Source organism: Schistocerca americana, chromosome 4 (assembly GCF_021461395.2).
Source record: "Schistocerca americana isolate TAMUIC-IGC-003095 chromosome 4, iqSchAmer2.1, whole genome shotgun sequence".
NCBI lineage: Eukaryota > Metazoa > Arthropoda > Insecta > Orthoptera > Acrididae > Schistocerca > Schistocerca americana.
Window position 1 is genome coordinate 711,919,034 of NC_060122.1, and position 12,925 is coordinate 711,931,958.

General features: G+C 38.1%; 2 protein-coding genes across 2 annotated transcripts in view; both read left to right on the top strand.

Moving 5' to 3' along the window:
• The first annotated feature begins 243 nt into the window (after nucleotides 1–243).
• Nucleotides 244–741, top strand: LOC124613721 (secreted RxLR effector protein 161-like). Its single transcript, XM_047142440.1, has one exon. The coding sequence runs from the start codon at nucleotides 244–246 to the stop codon at nucleotides 739–741; it is 498 nt and encodes a 165-aa protein (XP_046998396.1).
• Nucleotides 742–2,235: 1,494 nt separating this feature from the next.
• The window catches only part of LOC124613723 (longitudinals lacking protein, isoforms H/M/V-like), a gene marked incomplete at its 3' end in the record, with an annotated part of 232,414 nt that continues 221,724 nt past the window's right edge, over nucleotides 2,236–12,925 (top strand). Inside the window, exon 1 of the mRNA XM_047142443.1 lies at nucleotides 2,236–2,451. The remainder of the gene's footprint in view (nucleotides 2,452–12,925) is intronic.

The following is a 12,925-nucleotide window of genomic DNA, read 5'->3' on the forward strand; positions in this document are numbered from 1 at the left end:
TGCAAGCTCAAGAAGGCAATGTATGGTCTGAAACAGGCGTCACGCGTTTGGAATATGAAATTAGATGTGACATTACCTAAAATGAACCTAAAGAAGTCAGAATATGATTCTTGCATGTATTTCAGAATTGAGAAACAAAATATACTCATTGTAGCTGTTCATGTAGACGACTTGCTCATTTTCTCTAATAGAAATAATAGGTAGAAGAAAGAATTGAAGGAAGGATTAATGAATCAGTTTAAGATGACAGATGTTGGTGAACTTAGTTGGTGTCTTGGCGTGAGAATAAAGCGAAACAGGAAACAAGGGACCATTAGTATTGATAAAAGAAAATATGCAGCAAACATACTCAAGAAATTTGGCATGGAACATTGTAATCCGTTTGCATATCCATTTGAATCTGATTCAAAGCTGCAAAAATGTGAAAATAAATTGACAGATGAAGAAAACCTTGTGTTGCATCGCATTCCTTATCAGCAAGCCGTAGGATCACTACTGTACTTAGCTCAAAGCACAAGACCGGACATTGCATATGCTGTGGGGGTTCTAAGCAGATTCAATTCTAATTATCGGAACATCCACTGGGAAGCGGTCAAACGAATTATACGATACATTAAAGGCACAGTCAACGTAGGACTAACTTTCCGAAAAAGTGGAACAACTGAAATTGAAGGCTTCTGTGATGCTGATTATGCATCAGACCTCCATCAGCGGCTATCGACGGTTATACCTTCAAGTTAGCTGGGACAGCAGTTTCCTGGACTTCAAAACGATAACAAACTGTCGCTCTATCAACTACAGAAGCTATGGATATTGCTCTATCAGCAGCAGCACGAGAAGCGGTATACCTTTAAGGATTGCTTCATGAATTGAGTGTAACGCATAGTGAAAAACCAGTAAGTGTATGATGTGATAATAGAGGTGCCATTGCACTGAGTCACAATGGTGTGCATCACACACGAACAAAACACATTGACCTGAGGCACCGCTATATTCGTGATTTAATTAAAACACGAAAGTTCAGTGCGAAACCTGTAAATACCGATAAGCAGCAAGCTGATTTTTTGGAAAAGATACTGCCTGAAGGTAAACATCATTGGTGTTATCAAGCTGTGGGATTTTCAGAGTTCACGAATTGACATTTCGAGAACTTGTGGGGGTGTTGGGAACATCCATATTTTACTCTTTGATGTGTTATATGTATGGTAGTTTATGTTTCCTCCTTGATCTTCATTATGTACATCGCTGAATAAATGGTCTCTATAAATGTGTGTTCCTGGCAATATGGTGTATTGCGTATTTGATTAAAAGGTCAGCTTTATAATCTCACAGAGGACTATTTAGAGTCAATATCTAATAATGTTATGAAAACTTCGAATGGCGTCGTACCTTCAGTTCACCATGTATTTCCTCGTGTTACCAGCCAATGTCAGAATTTTAATACAGAAGTATTGCGATTTGTCTGAGCGTTATCTCCTGCACAGCATATTAACATTTAAGAATCGCATCCAAACTAAACTCCCTCAACTGAGCAAGTTGTGGATTGTAGCTACTTATTATAAAGTAGTTCATTCGGTTATTAATAAACACGATTTTAACGTTTGTGTCACAAGAAATTTTGGTTCGTTTCCTCTAACGGACCCCCTTCTGCGAAACTATTATGAGTCCACTAACTCCCCCCGACAACAGTGCAACCAACCACCCATCCTTATCGTCTTTTTCTACAGATTACGGGTACCCGTTTTGTTGAAAAAGCAAGAACATTCCTGTAGCACTTACGAAAATTGTCACAAGGGGCTGGCGCCAACAAACAATATATTTGAAAACTTAGTTTACCGTACCATTCTGTACGAAGGAAAATTGTGTTTTTTTATAGAAGTTCCTCCCTACATTTCTACACTGTTTTTTTTTTTTGTATCTACACGCGTGGAGAAATGTTAAGATTATTGTCTTCACTTAAAAGAAGAGACTTGCGATAGTAGATGCTATGACTAATAGCGCGTAAACATCAAATGTTTCAATGTTCGTACGGCAGTGTATACATCATATCCTCTATAATTTAAGAACTTCAAGTAGTTCCTGCAATCTTAGCATGTTTCAGGGCTTCTTGGTTATTTCGAATGGCATATAATTAACTAATAATACTGCTCAGCAGGACGAAAGTGCATGACATTTCATGGTAATGCGGAGTTCTAATATAAGCAACATCTTTGTTGCTTTCGATTACCAATTTATTAAAAAAAATTCAGTAATATCAAGAGCGCTGCAAAATAGTTGCAGTGAAGTCATACAGAATAATGGCAGTGAACGTTTTTAAGTGAGACCCTGCCATCACGATATATTGTTTCTCGTATTTTTTTCACATGACTATTATATACTGTATGACGTCATAAGGAATTGTGAGGGCGTCATTTGAGGAGATTTACAGAAGATCCAAACCAGGGTTTTGAGGTAATGTAATCATTTAATTTTGATGATATGCAAGACAGTTGTCGAACCATGGTGATTTCCCCGCGATTGTTATTCTCCACGAACCTTTGAGGCTTTTGTATAGTTCGTTGCTTTGTAATTGGTATGGAATGTTATGTTTCCACAGCTGTGTACGAGTGTACGATTTGTTTACAGCTGAACTAAATCTTAACACTGGTGCGAGTTAATTAGCATTGTAGTTGCAAATTACGACATGACCACCAAAAGGTCTTAAGGAGAGTAATAAAGCGGTTTGTAGGTAATTAAGTAGCTCATTTGAATTCATTCTTACATTGCAACAGTATTGTCATACGTATATTAATGCTCTGTAGAGCTACGAACGAAGAGGCGCAACATCTGCACAGAAGGAAATACACACACACACACACGTACATAATGTACGTGGCCAGGACGATAAGCTAACGGTATTGGAAATTAGTGTTTGTGAGTGTCAGTGTTTGTGACGCCTTGAGCGATTTGCTTATCATTAAACATCAAGCGAAAAGTTTTACGAAATTGTCGAACAACTGCTCGTAGCTATCGCTGTGGTGTTAGTTATAGGGTGATAATTACGTTGTGCCTTCCATGCAGTTTTGATAATTTATGTCACATGTGTACAAAACAAAAGTTTGAAATTTGTCCAGTATCTAAAACGCACATTCTGCATTTACCTTCCAGCTATAGGTTTTGTAAAGGAAAATATGCATACATCTGTTTGAGACTCTTTAGTTGTTTTTTTAGATATAGGTCTAATGTAAACTTGGATTCACATCTTGTTCATGCATACATATCAGCTAAAATTAAAATTTATTCCATTTTTACAGAGTTGCAACAATTGGATACTTGGTATGAACATGTAGTTACTCAGTTGGAATTGGAACATAGTTATGAACGTTATGAAAATAATATTTGTTAAATGTAAGTGAGAATACTTACAGTTGCATGTAGAGCAGGGTTAAATAGGCCTAATAAATAATTCGCATACATTAAGTCATATCTGAGAAAGTAATGTAGGCCTAGTAAATAAAGAAAACTTTAATCAGAAACTAGGTTTAGGCTGTTGTGAATTAGCAGTTTGCTTCATGCATCATAGTTTACAATTTCTGACATAAGAGTGAGTCCTCTACTACCAAGCTTTTAATGTGTGTTAAGATAATGAACAGGGAGGTCCTGTGAAGGTATGAAGTTATAAATGCTATTTTTCAGGCTGTCTGTAAAAACAAGGTGTTTTGTAGCCAAAAGCTTTGTTTTATAATGATTGGGGAATACCTACAAAGTAGATCAACTCTGAATCTTCATGATAAACAGGTAATGCCATGCAGGTCATATGCAAATAATTTTTTAGCCATTTGGTGGAAACCTTCCCTGTTTCATAGTTCTCTGCCAGTGGTATTTGATGAAAAGAATACTTATTCTGAAGGATTACTGGACTGACTAACATTCTGTTACACAGCAAGTATCAATATTGCCCATTATTTACTATTTAGGCAGCCTTAGAGTCCCATGAAATTGCTGATGTAAAATGTTTGAGATTAGCCTACCATTTTATATGAATAGTAAACACTTATACACACCTAAGTTAGCTTGTCTGTATTACTTTATACATTTAGTAAAAAGGTTTTTTGTTGTTTGGTTTTGTTTCTGGTGCAGAGTAATATGTCTTTAGGCCTGGAAAAAAGTTAAGTGTGTTTAAATTGGTCACTTTATGAGAAGAATCCAGATACAATTTCATCTCAGGACTGTTTTGTTGGGTAAATGACTACGTCATAGTAAAAATTGAAGCATTCAGTATTGCTTTGCCTATCCACAACTTTTAGAAATGCTGCAGATCATTATTTCAGTACGTCAGAGCTTTCATATTCACATTCTTTATCTTCCCCAAACTGCGACCCTATTGTCACATTCCGGCCTAAGCTAGACTTCCTGCTGCGCGAGGGATCAGTCTACAACCACAAACTATATTTCAAAAAGAAATATTATCAGTCCTGTGTCCTTTTTCTATTTGCACACACATGATGTCACACATCACATTGTCAGTTTCATGCTCCATAGGTTATTTGCGCAATAAATTGTAATGATGTGTAACGAGTAATTTTACATTCACATTGCGCTGCAGGATGAAACCAACAGCCACTAAGTTTGGTTGACTTTAAACTTGCTGGGTAGATATTAACTCTGTGTAATTGCATTTTGAATACTCAGAATGTACATTGTTGAAGACAGCAAATCCAAAAGGAAATTCCAACAATTAATTACCTTTATTCCTGCAACCTGCTGATAGCAGTTTTTCCCATACAACAAGCGATAATACATTTGAATTAAAAAACATAAGATTGAACACTGATGTGTTTATAACTTTGGAATCCAGGAATTTTATTAATAGTCATTGCACTCTCAGAAGCAGCATGGAAATGTTGACAGGCAGAAGTTTCTAGAAACTTGTGCATCAATAAAAAGATCGATGCACAATGCAAACAACACATCCACCATCGTTCATTAGTGAAAGATCTTGCCAATAGCTCAAGAAAGTTCTCCTATGTAAAATCACTAAGCGAGCCAAAGTCACTTGTCGACCAGTGTGGTACTGCAGTAGGAGGCAGTAAAAGGAAAGCTGGAGTTCTTCATTTCACATTTAAGAAATCATTCACTCAAAAGGATGTTACGGACAAAACAACATTTGGCTGTCACACACATACTTGTTTGGAGGACATAACAATAGGTGTCCCAGGTGATGAGAAGCAACTAAAAAAGTTAAAAACAAATAAGTCACCAGATGTGAATGGAATCCCTGTTTGGTTTTACAGAGGGTACTCTACAGCATTGGCCTCCTTACTTAGCTTGCTTTTATTGCAAACCTCTCACCCAGTGCAAAGTCAAAGCAACTGTAAAAAAGTGCAGAGGGCTCCTGTATATAAGATGTAAGAAGGGTTAAAAGGACAGACCCGCAAAATTACAGACAAACATCTTTAATGGGTCGACAGAGTTACGCGTTTGCTTTTGGACTGGATTCCGCAGCAGGCCTGGTATTTCAGACTTCCAAGTTCCGTCTTGCGTGGCAATCATATATAGAACATAAACTATGTAGACAAACCTTAATTTCACAGATGTACCACTTATAGATGTCGCAATATCAGTGTTGGAAGGAAATTGGCCTAAATTTTGCATCCACTCCGAAGACTTTGCCCATCCAGTGTCACTGAGCAATGTGTCTTGAAAATTTCAGTGAGGCTACTGAAGGAATAAGGTTAGAGACTTGCAGGCCCATAACTAGGATGCCTGCACCTGAGCGGAACATAAACACTGAAGAAAGAAAGTTGTTATGTTAAGAGAAGAGAGAAATATAGTAATTTTACATGCTGACAAGAGAAACACTGCAGTAGTTCTGCCTGCAACATCTTACTTTCGCAAGAAGATGGGTGCCCTGCAAGACTCAATGTACTGTCATTTTCAGAAAGATCCAATGGATGTACTGTAATGGTAAATATCCGCCGTCCTCAATTGCAACTCTTTTCCTGAAAATGTGGAAAAAAGCTCAAGAGTACAAGTACCAATTCCATCACGACCTTATGCCTGCTTAAGTTACATAAGGAAGTATAGGGAGCCTCAATATATTACTTAGCAAAACATCTGGCTTCTCTTCTGACCCCTTTAGTAGGAGAATGTGAACAGTATTTTTGAAACTCTGAAGACTTTATACAGCAACTAAATCAATCACATCTCAAACCTGCTGACATATTAGTGAGTTTCGGAGTGGTATCTTTGTTCACATGAGTACCTGTGAGGGTTCATTACAACCCATAAGAGCTAAGTGGAGGAGGACATCTTACATTTTTTTCAGACATTTACTCCCTCGATTTACTTTTTATTTAACAAACAATATTTTGAGAAAACTGATGGTGTTACTATAGGTAGTCATTCGTATATGGGATACGAATGACTAACCTTTTTATGGAAGATCATCAAGGTTAATGCACCTAAGTCAGAAGTTTTGAGACCTAAATATTTCTGAAGATATGTGGATGACACCTTTGTAGTATGACCACATGAGACAGCAATACTTCCTGAATTTCTGGGATGCCTTAACTCCCTCCATCCTAGAATTTGCTTTACCATGGAACTGGAGACAAAAGGAGACCTGCTGATTTTGGATGTCTTGATCCTTAGAAAAGGAATTGATTCCTTAGATCACAGTGTGTTCCGTAAACCAATTCACACTAGGTGCCATCACCTATCCCAACACAGTGGTGTATTACGGACTCTCATTCATGGGGTTGGAGTTGTCTCAAATCCAGGGACCTTGTCAGCATAGCTTAGCCGTCTTTGCTCTTTTTGTATAGAATGAGCACTCTGATAATCAATTTGAAATGCATTCCAGGGGAAATCCATCTGGATAATTTATCTACCCTTGTGTTGGAGTTGTGTCCTTTATGATTGTCAGTCTGTTTAAGAAACATCAAATGAAGTTTGTCATTCACTTTCCAGCACCAGTGTGGGTGATGCTAGCTCCTATTAAAGACAACCTAGGCCTATAGAGACCAGGGGTATGTAAAATCCCGTGCCAGTATGGGAAATCGCACAGTGACTAGAGGTGTTGCACTGTTAAAGGTAGAAATGCTGAATGTATGATCACACCAGACTAGGTCAGCCTTAAAGGTCTGGTGTTGATGAACACTGTCTTGACGCAAGACATAGCATGAACTACAGAGAGAAAAAGATCCTTTATCCGCCTCCACGTACTAGGACTCAGTCATTAAATAAGTGGTGAAGTACTGATAAGTAATGGGCTAATTAATAGAGACACAGGATTTCAACTTAGCAAGGCATAGGAACCAGCATTGGTACTAATGCATCATCGACCACAGACCACCAGTCAAACAAAGACGGCCAATCAGAATCGGGACACTTAAACTGGCTGCTAACTCTCTGCCAGCATGTGCACTGGACCGCGACTTGCGGCTGTGCTTTCTCGCACCACATGTTTGAAGATCATGGCCTGTTTCACCAGCAGGGAGCTCTGACTGTTGACGTCTTCTGTTTTTCAGCCATGATGATGATGATGATGTAGTCCCACCCCTCGGCATCTGCACTTTTCTAGCGAACCATCACTTATGTAGGCAAGCCACTTCAGCAACACGGCAGAAAGCAACTGAACGTGATTAGCAGCTGTCTTGTTGGAAATTTGTGTAACTTTTTCAACTTACCTGATGTGACGCGTGCGTGTGAATAACTGAATAGCTGCAGAATTCTTGGCATCTTCTGGGTTTGAATATAAAGAGTTTCCTTGGTACAGAAAAGTTTCTGTCCACAAATCTACATGGATTTAGAAAACATTGGTTGTGTGAGACCCAGTTTGCCCTTTTCTCACATGGTATCCTGCAAACTGTGGATGAAGAGCAACAGGTAGGTTAAATGTTCTAGATCTCTGTAAAGCGGTTGACTTGGTGCTCCACTGCAGACTATTAACGGAGGTCTGAACATACGGAATAGGTTCCCAGATATTTTAGTGGCTCAAAGACGAAACACTAATAGAAACCAATACGTTGTCCTTGACAATGAAATTTCATTGGAGACAAGATAAATGTAATAGGACTGAACTTGTTCTCTATGCACATAAAGGATCCGATGACTGTGGTGAACAACAATTGGCAACAGTTTGCTGATGACACTGTAGTATATGACAGTGTCGTCGTTGAGTGACTGTAGAATAATACAGGACGAGTTAGAATTTTTATTTGGTTTGATGAATAGGAGTATGCTCCAAATGAGGAAAAATGTAAATTACTGCAGACGAATTGGTGATGAAATGCTGTAATGGTTGGTTCTGGTACTAGTTGTATGCTGCTTAACACATCCACATCAATTAAAGATCTGGGTGTAATGTTGCAAAGTGTATTTAAATGAAATGAGCACCTAACGATGCTACAAGGGAAAGTGAATGGTCGACTTTTGTTTGTTTTGGGAATTGTAGGAAAGTATATCTCATTATGGAAGAGACTGCTTATGTAGCACACATGTGGTCCATTCTTGAGTACTACTTGCAAGTTTGGGACTTCACCATGTCAGATTAAAGGAAGACACCTGAGTAATTCAGAGGCATGCTGCTGGATTTGTTACTGATGGCTTCGAACAGCATGCTACTATTGTGGAGAGGCTTCATGAGGTCAAATGCATAATAGCATAATAATATGTAGAAACATAGATCTTAACACAGTGTTGAGGGTAAAATTAGTAATAATCTGTTACACTTAATTTCAGCCACCAAGTCAGGATTTCTATATAGTTCTTCCAATTCCTTGTTTCTTCTTATCCTCCATTGTCCTGCCTCATACATGGCACCAAAAATCTTTCTTAATATTTTCGTCTGCCATCTTCTCAAGAGCTTGTCTTCTGCTACAATCACTGTCCATGTTTCTGAGCCATACATTACCACTGGTCTTATGACTGTTTGATAGACAGTCACCTGCGATTTTCTGCTCAGACTACGTTACTGAAGGATCTTGATCTGGGTCCAGTAAGCTCTGTTTCCTGCAGCAATCCTAGATTTTATTTCTTCTCTTATTCTGCTATCCTCCGTAACCAGCACTTCAGGTATTGGAACGTCTCACATCTCTCATAATTGCCCCTTTTAAAGTAAATATACTTCTCTTTAACAACAGTATTTTTCCTGGAAGCAAAGAGATACTGTGTTTTTGTGTTGTTTACTCTAAGTCCCAACTGCTCTGCCTCCTTTTCCAGTCTGCCAAATTCTTCTTCCATTTCTTTCAAACTTCTAGACAGCATACACGCATCATCGGCATAAGCTAGATTTTGGTGCATATGGTTAAACAGAGTGCCACTTCAGTTAACAATCTCCACCCTTCGCATCACTCTCTCCAACACTATGTTGAAGAGTAGCACCCTGTCTTAACCCTTGGTTGACTTCAGATTCTTTATAAAGTTTTCCTTCTACTTTTACCTGGCATTTTGTGCTGGTGAGGGTCATTTGTACCAGTCTTATAAGTTTACTTGGGAATTCCATCTCCATTAAGATGTCATATAGCTTTTTCCTTTTAGGCCTAACACTATCGTAGGCCTGTTTAAAGTCTACAAAAAGTTGCTGTGCATCCACATTATGTTCATAACACTTATCCATTATTTGCCTTCTTATGAAAATCTGGTCTGTCATTGATCTGCCCCATCGAAAACCACTCTGGTAGTCTCAGAGTATTTCTTCTGTAATTGGTGTAAGTCTCTTTCTTTTGGCTAATACTTTGTACACCACGCTGACTAAAGCAATGCCATGGTAATTTTCACAGTTTGACAGTACAGTAGTTAAAAAATAAGAAGTCCGCAGGCATTGGTGAGATTCCTGTCTCTGTTCTGAAGGTGTGCGTAGATAACATGCAAACCCCATTAAGAAATATAATAAATGAATCCTTTAGTTCACATGTTTATCAGAGTACCTAAAGGATTTGCGAGTGGTGTCCTTACTAAGGGCAATACGGAAAGCACTGAGAACTATAGGCCAGTTTTATTGCTGTCTTCATTCTCAAAAATAATTGAAACAATGATGAGAGAAAGACTGATAAGTTACGTGAGTAAACACAAACTCTTTAATGAAGGGTAGTTTGGTTTCAGAAGTGCAAGCAGTACAATGTTGACAGTTGCAAAGTTCACAAAAGTGATACTTGAAGCTCTTGATAGGAACGAATGTGTTACAGACATTTTCTTAGACTTGTCCAAGGCATTTGACACTGCCGACAGAAAATACTATTGAGTAAACTAGAAGTGCTAGGTGTAAGAGGAATGGTGAAAGAGTGATTTCAGTGTTACTTGGAGAACAGGGTGCAAAAGGTGTAGGTTCTTCATTCATCTGCTGATGGTAAATTTCTAGTCCAACAATTATTGGACTAGAAATATATTAACATAGATGTTCCTGAGGGTAGTGTTTGGTCCAGTTCTGTTCTTATTATATATCAATAACTTTTCAGACGGCATAAGACGTGGAACTCCCATAAGAGAAAGGAAATTGAACCCCCAAGGATATTTACAAATGGATAGTATGTAATAAAATAACATGGAACATAAAAGAAAACCAACAGTATGCACTTCAGCACAAAGAGAGGAAGTAACTCTTTTGTAAACCATAGGTGGTAAATGTATAGTTGTGTAGCAAACATGAAGTTTTTATGGATGAACATTGTCGGCTAACATGAAGTGAACATACAAAGGTATTGACAAAATGAATGGCATCAGCATACATTGATCATAGGTTTTTAGCATTAGTTTGTAACAGTCAATGTGTTGTAGCAACTTACTACACCTACATGCTCAATTCTTAGTTGTGGGATTCTTTTCTGGGGATAGAAGGGACAAAATAAGGACACGGTTTTTAAACTACATAAAAGGGCCGTAAGAATACTAACTGGAAGTAGTAGTTGGGCTCATTGTAAAGAGCTATTTCAAAAATTGGGCATCCTTACTGCACCAAATTAGTACTTAATACCAATCTGTGTTGCACACCAGGGAAAATATTATAAACACTGAAAAAATAGTTCTATACATAATTGTGGAACAACAATCAGTTTGGAATTACATTTATTCAGCAAAAACAAAAATCTAAAAACAGCAGTTTGTATCGGGGGATAAAATTGTATACTAAGTTCCCAAAGGGAGTCGGAAAGTTCACTGAAACATTTGTTCAAAAAAAGCAGCTAAAACATTCTTTACAAGTAATGCATTATTACCCAATTAAAGATTAGTTAGAGGAGAGTAGTGGATAATAAGAAAGTAGTTAACTACATCGCCTCGTCACATTTCGGTACACGATTATGGTTTACTACTTTCACGAGGATCATGTTTGAAGATGTATGATGCTTGACAGTACTAACTGATGACTTAGGACGATAGCACATAGTTGAGTATGGAGGCCGAAATTGAGGCAAGGGGCACAGCAACTTCTTCTCAATCTAGGAGTCGTCAGTTGATGTCTTAATGTGAGTAGCACTGAAGATTGGAACTATGTTTTACATTGCAAGCAACCAGAAACAGTCCAGTAGTCATCAGCGGTTGCCTTCAGTTTATGGGCGGTGAAGAAGGAAACTATGTTTTATATTGCAAGTTACCTGAAACAATTTGTATTTAAATGAAGGAGTATTATACAGTAATCAAATGAGGCAAGGTATCTGTTAGGACACTGATCTCATATTCGGGAGGCTAAAGCTGCTCTGTTCAGTCATCCTGATTTGGATTTTCCACGATTTTCCTGGATCACTAGGCAGATGACAGGATGGTTCCCTAGTCAAGACCATGGTCGACTACCTGTCCTATCCTCGTAAAGCATGTTATGTATACTGCGTGTTATTTTTTGGCCTACTGATTGCATTGTATTATCTTGACAAGCCCTGTATCATTGTGAGATGATCTTTGGACGAATAAAGATAAAAAAGTAAATGGGAATTGCTCAAGTAAAGACCACATTCTTTTCACAAAATGTTATTGAGAAAATTTAGAGAAGCACATTTGCAGCTAACTGCAGAATAATTCTACTGCCACCAACATGCATTTCACATGAGGACTACGGAGAAGAGATCAGATAAATTAGGGCTGTTACAGAGGTGTACATACAGTTTTCCCTCACTCGATTTGCGAGTTGAAATGACTAGTTATGGTACAAGGTACCGTTTCGCCATGTATCATATGGGGGCTTGTGGAGAATGTATGCAAATGTAAATATAGTGTTGATAAATGTTGAGCTATAGGTTCAGAACAATTTATGAGAAAAAGCTTTACAAAGTCTGTAAAAGATACTCAAATTTAAAGAAAAACTCAACCAACCAAACAGTATCAATAAGTTACTGATTTATCAATATTCTGGTAACATTTAGAAATGGAAATTAAAGAAACCAGTAATGCATTGGGGCCTGAAGGGTTGACAATTCTAACTAGTCAGGATCCTGCATAAATTCGTTTTTATTTGTTGTTGTGGTCTTCAGTCCAGAGATTGGTTTGATGCAGCTCTCCATGCTACTCTATCCTGTGCAAGCATCATCATCTCCCAGTACCTACTGCAACCTACATCCTTCTGAATCTGTTTAGTGTATTCATCTCTTGGTCTCCCTCTTAAGATTTTTACCCTCCACGCTTCCCTCCAATACTAAATTGGTGATCCCTTGATGTCTCAGAATATGCCCTACCAACGATCCCTTCTTCTAGTCAAGTTGTGCCACAAATTCCTCTTCTCCCCAATTCTGTTCAATACCTCCTCATTAGTTATGTGATCTACCAATCTAATCTTCAGCATTCTTTTGTAGCACCTCATTTCGAAAACTTCTATTCTCTTCTTGTCTAAACTATTTACCGTCCACGTTTCACTTCCATACATGGCTACACGCCATGCAAATACTTTCAGAAACAACTTCCTGAAACTTAAATCTATACTCGATGTTAACAAATTTCTCTTCTTCAGAAACGCTTT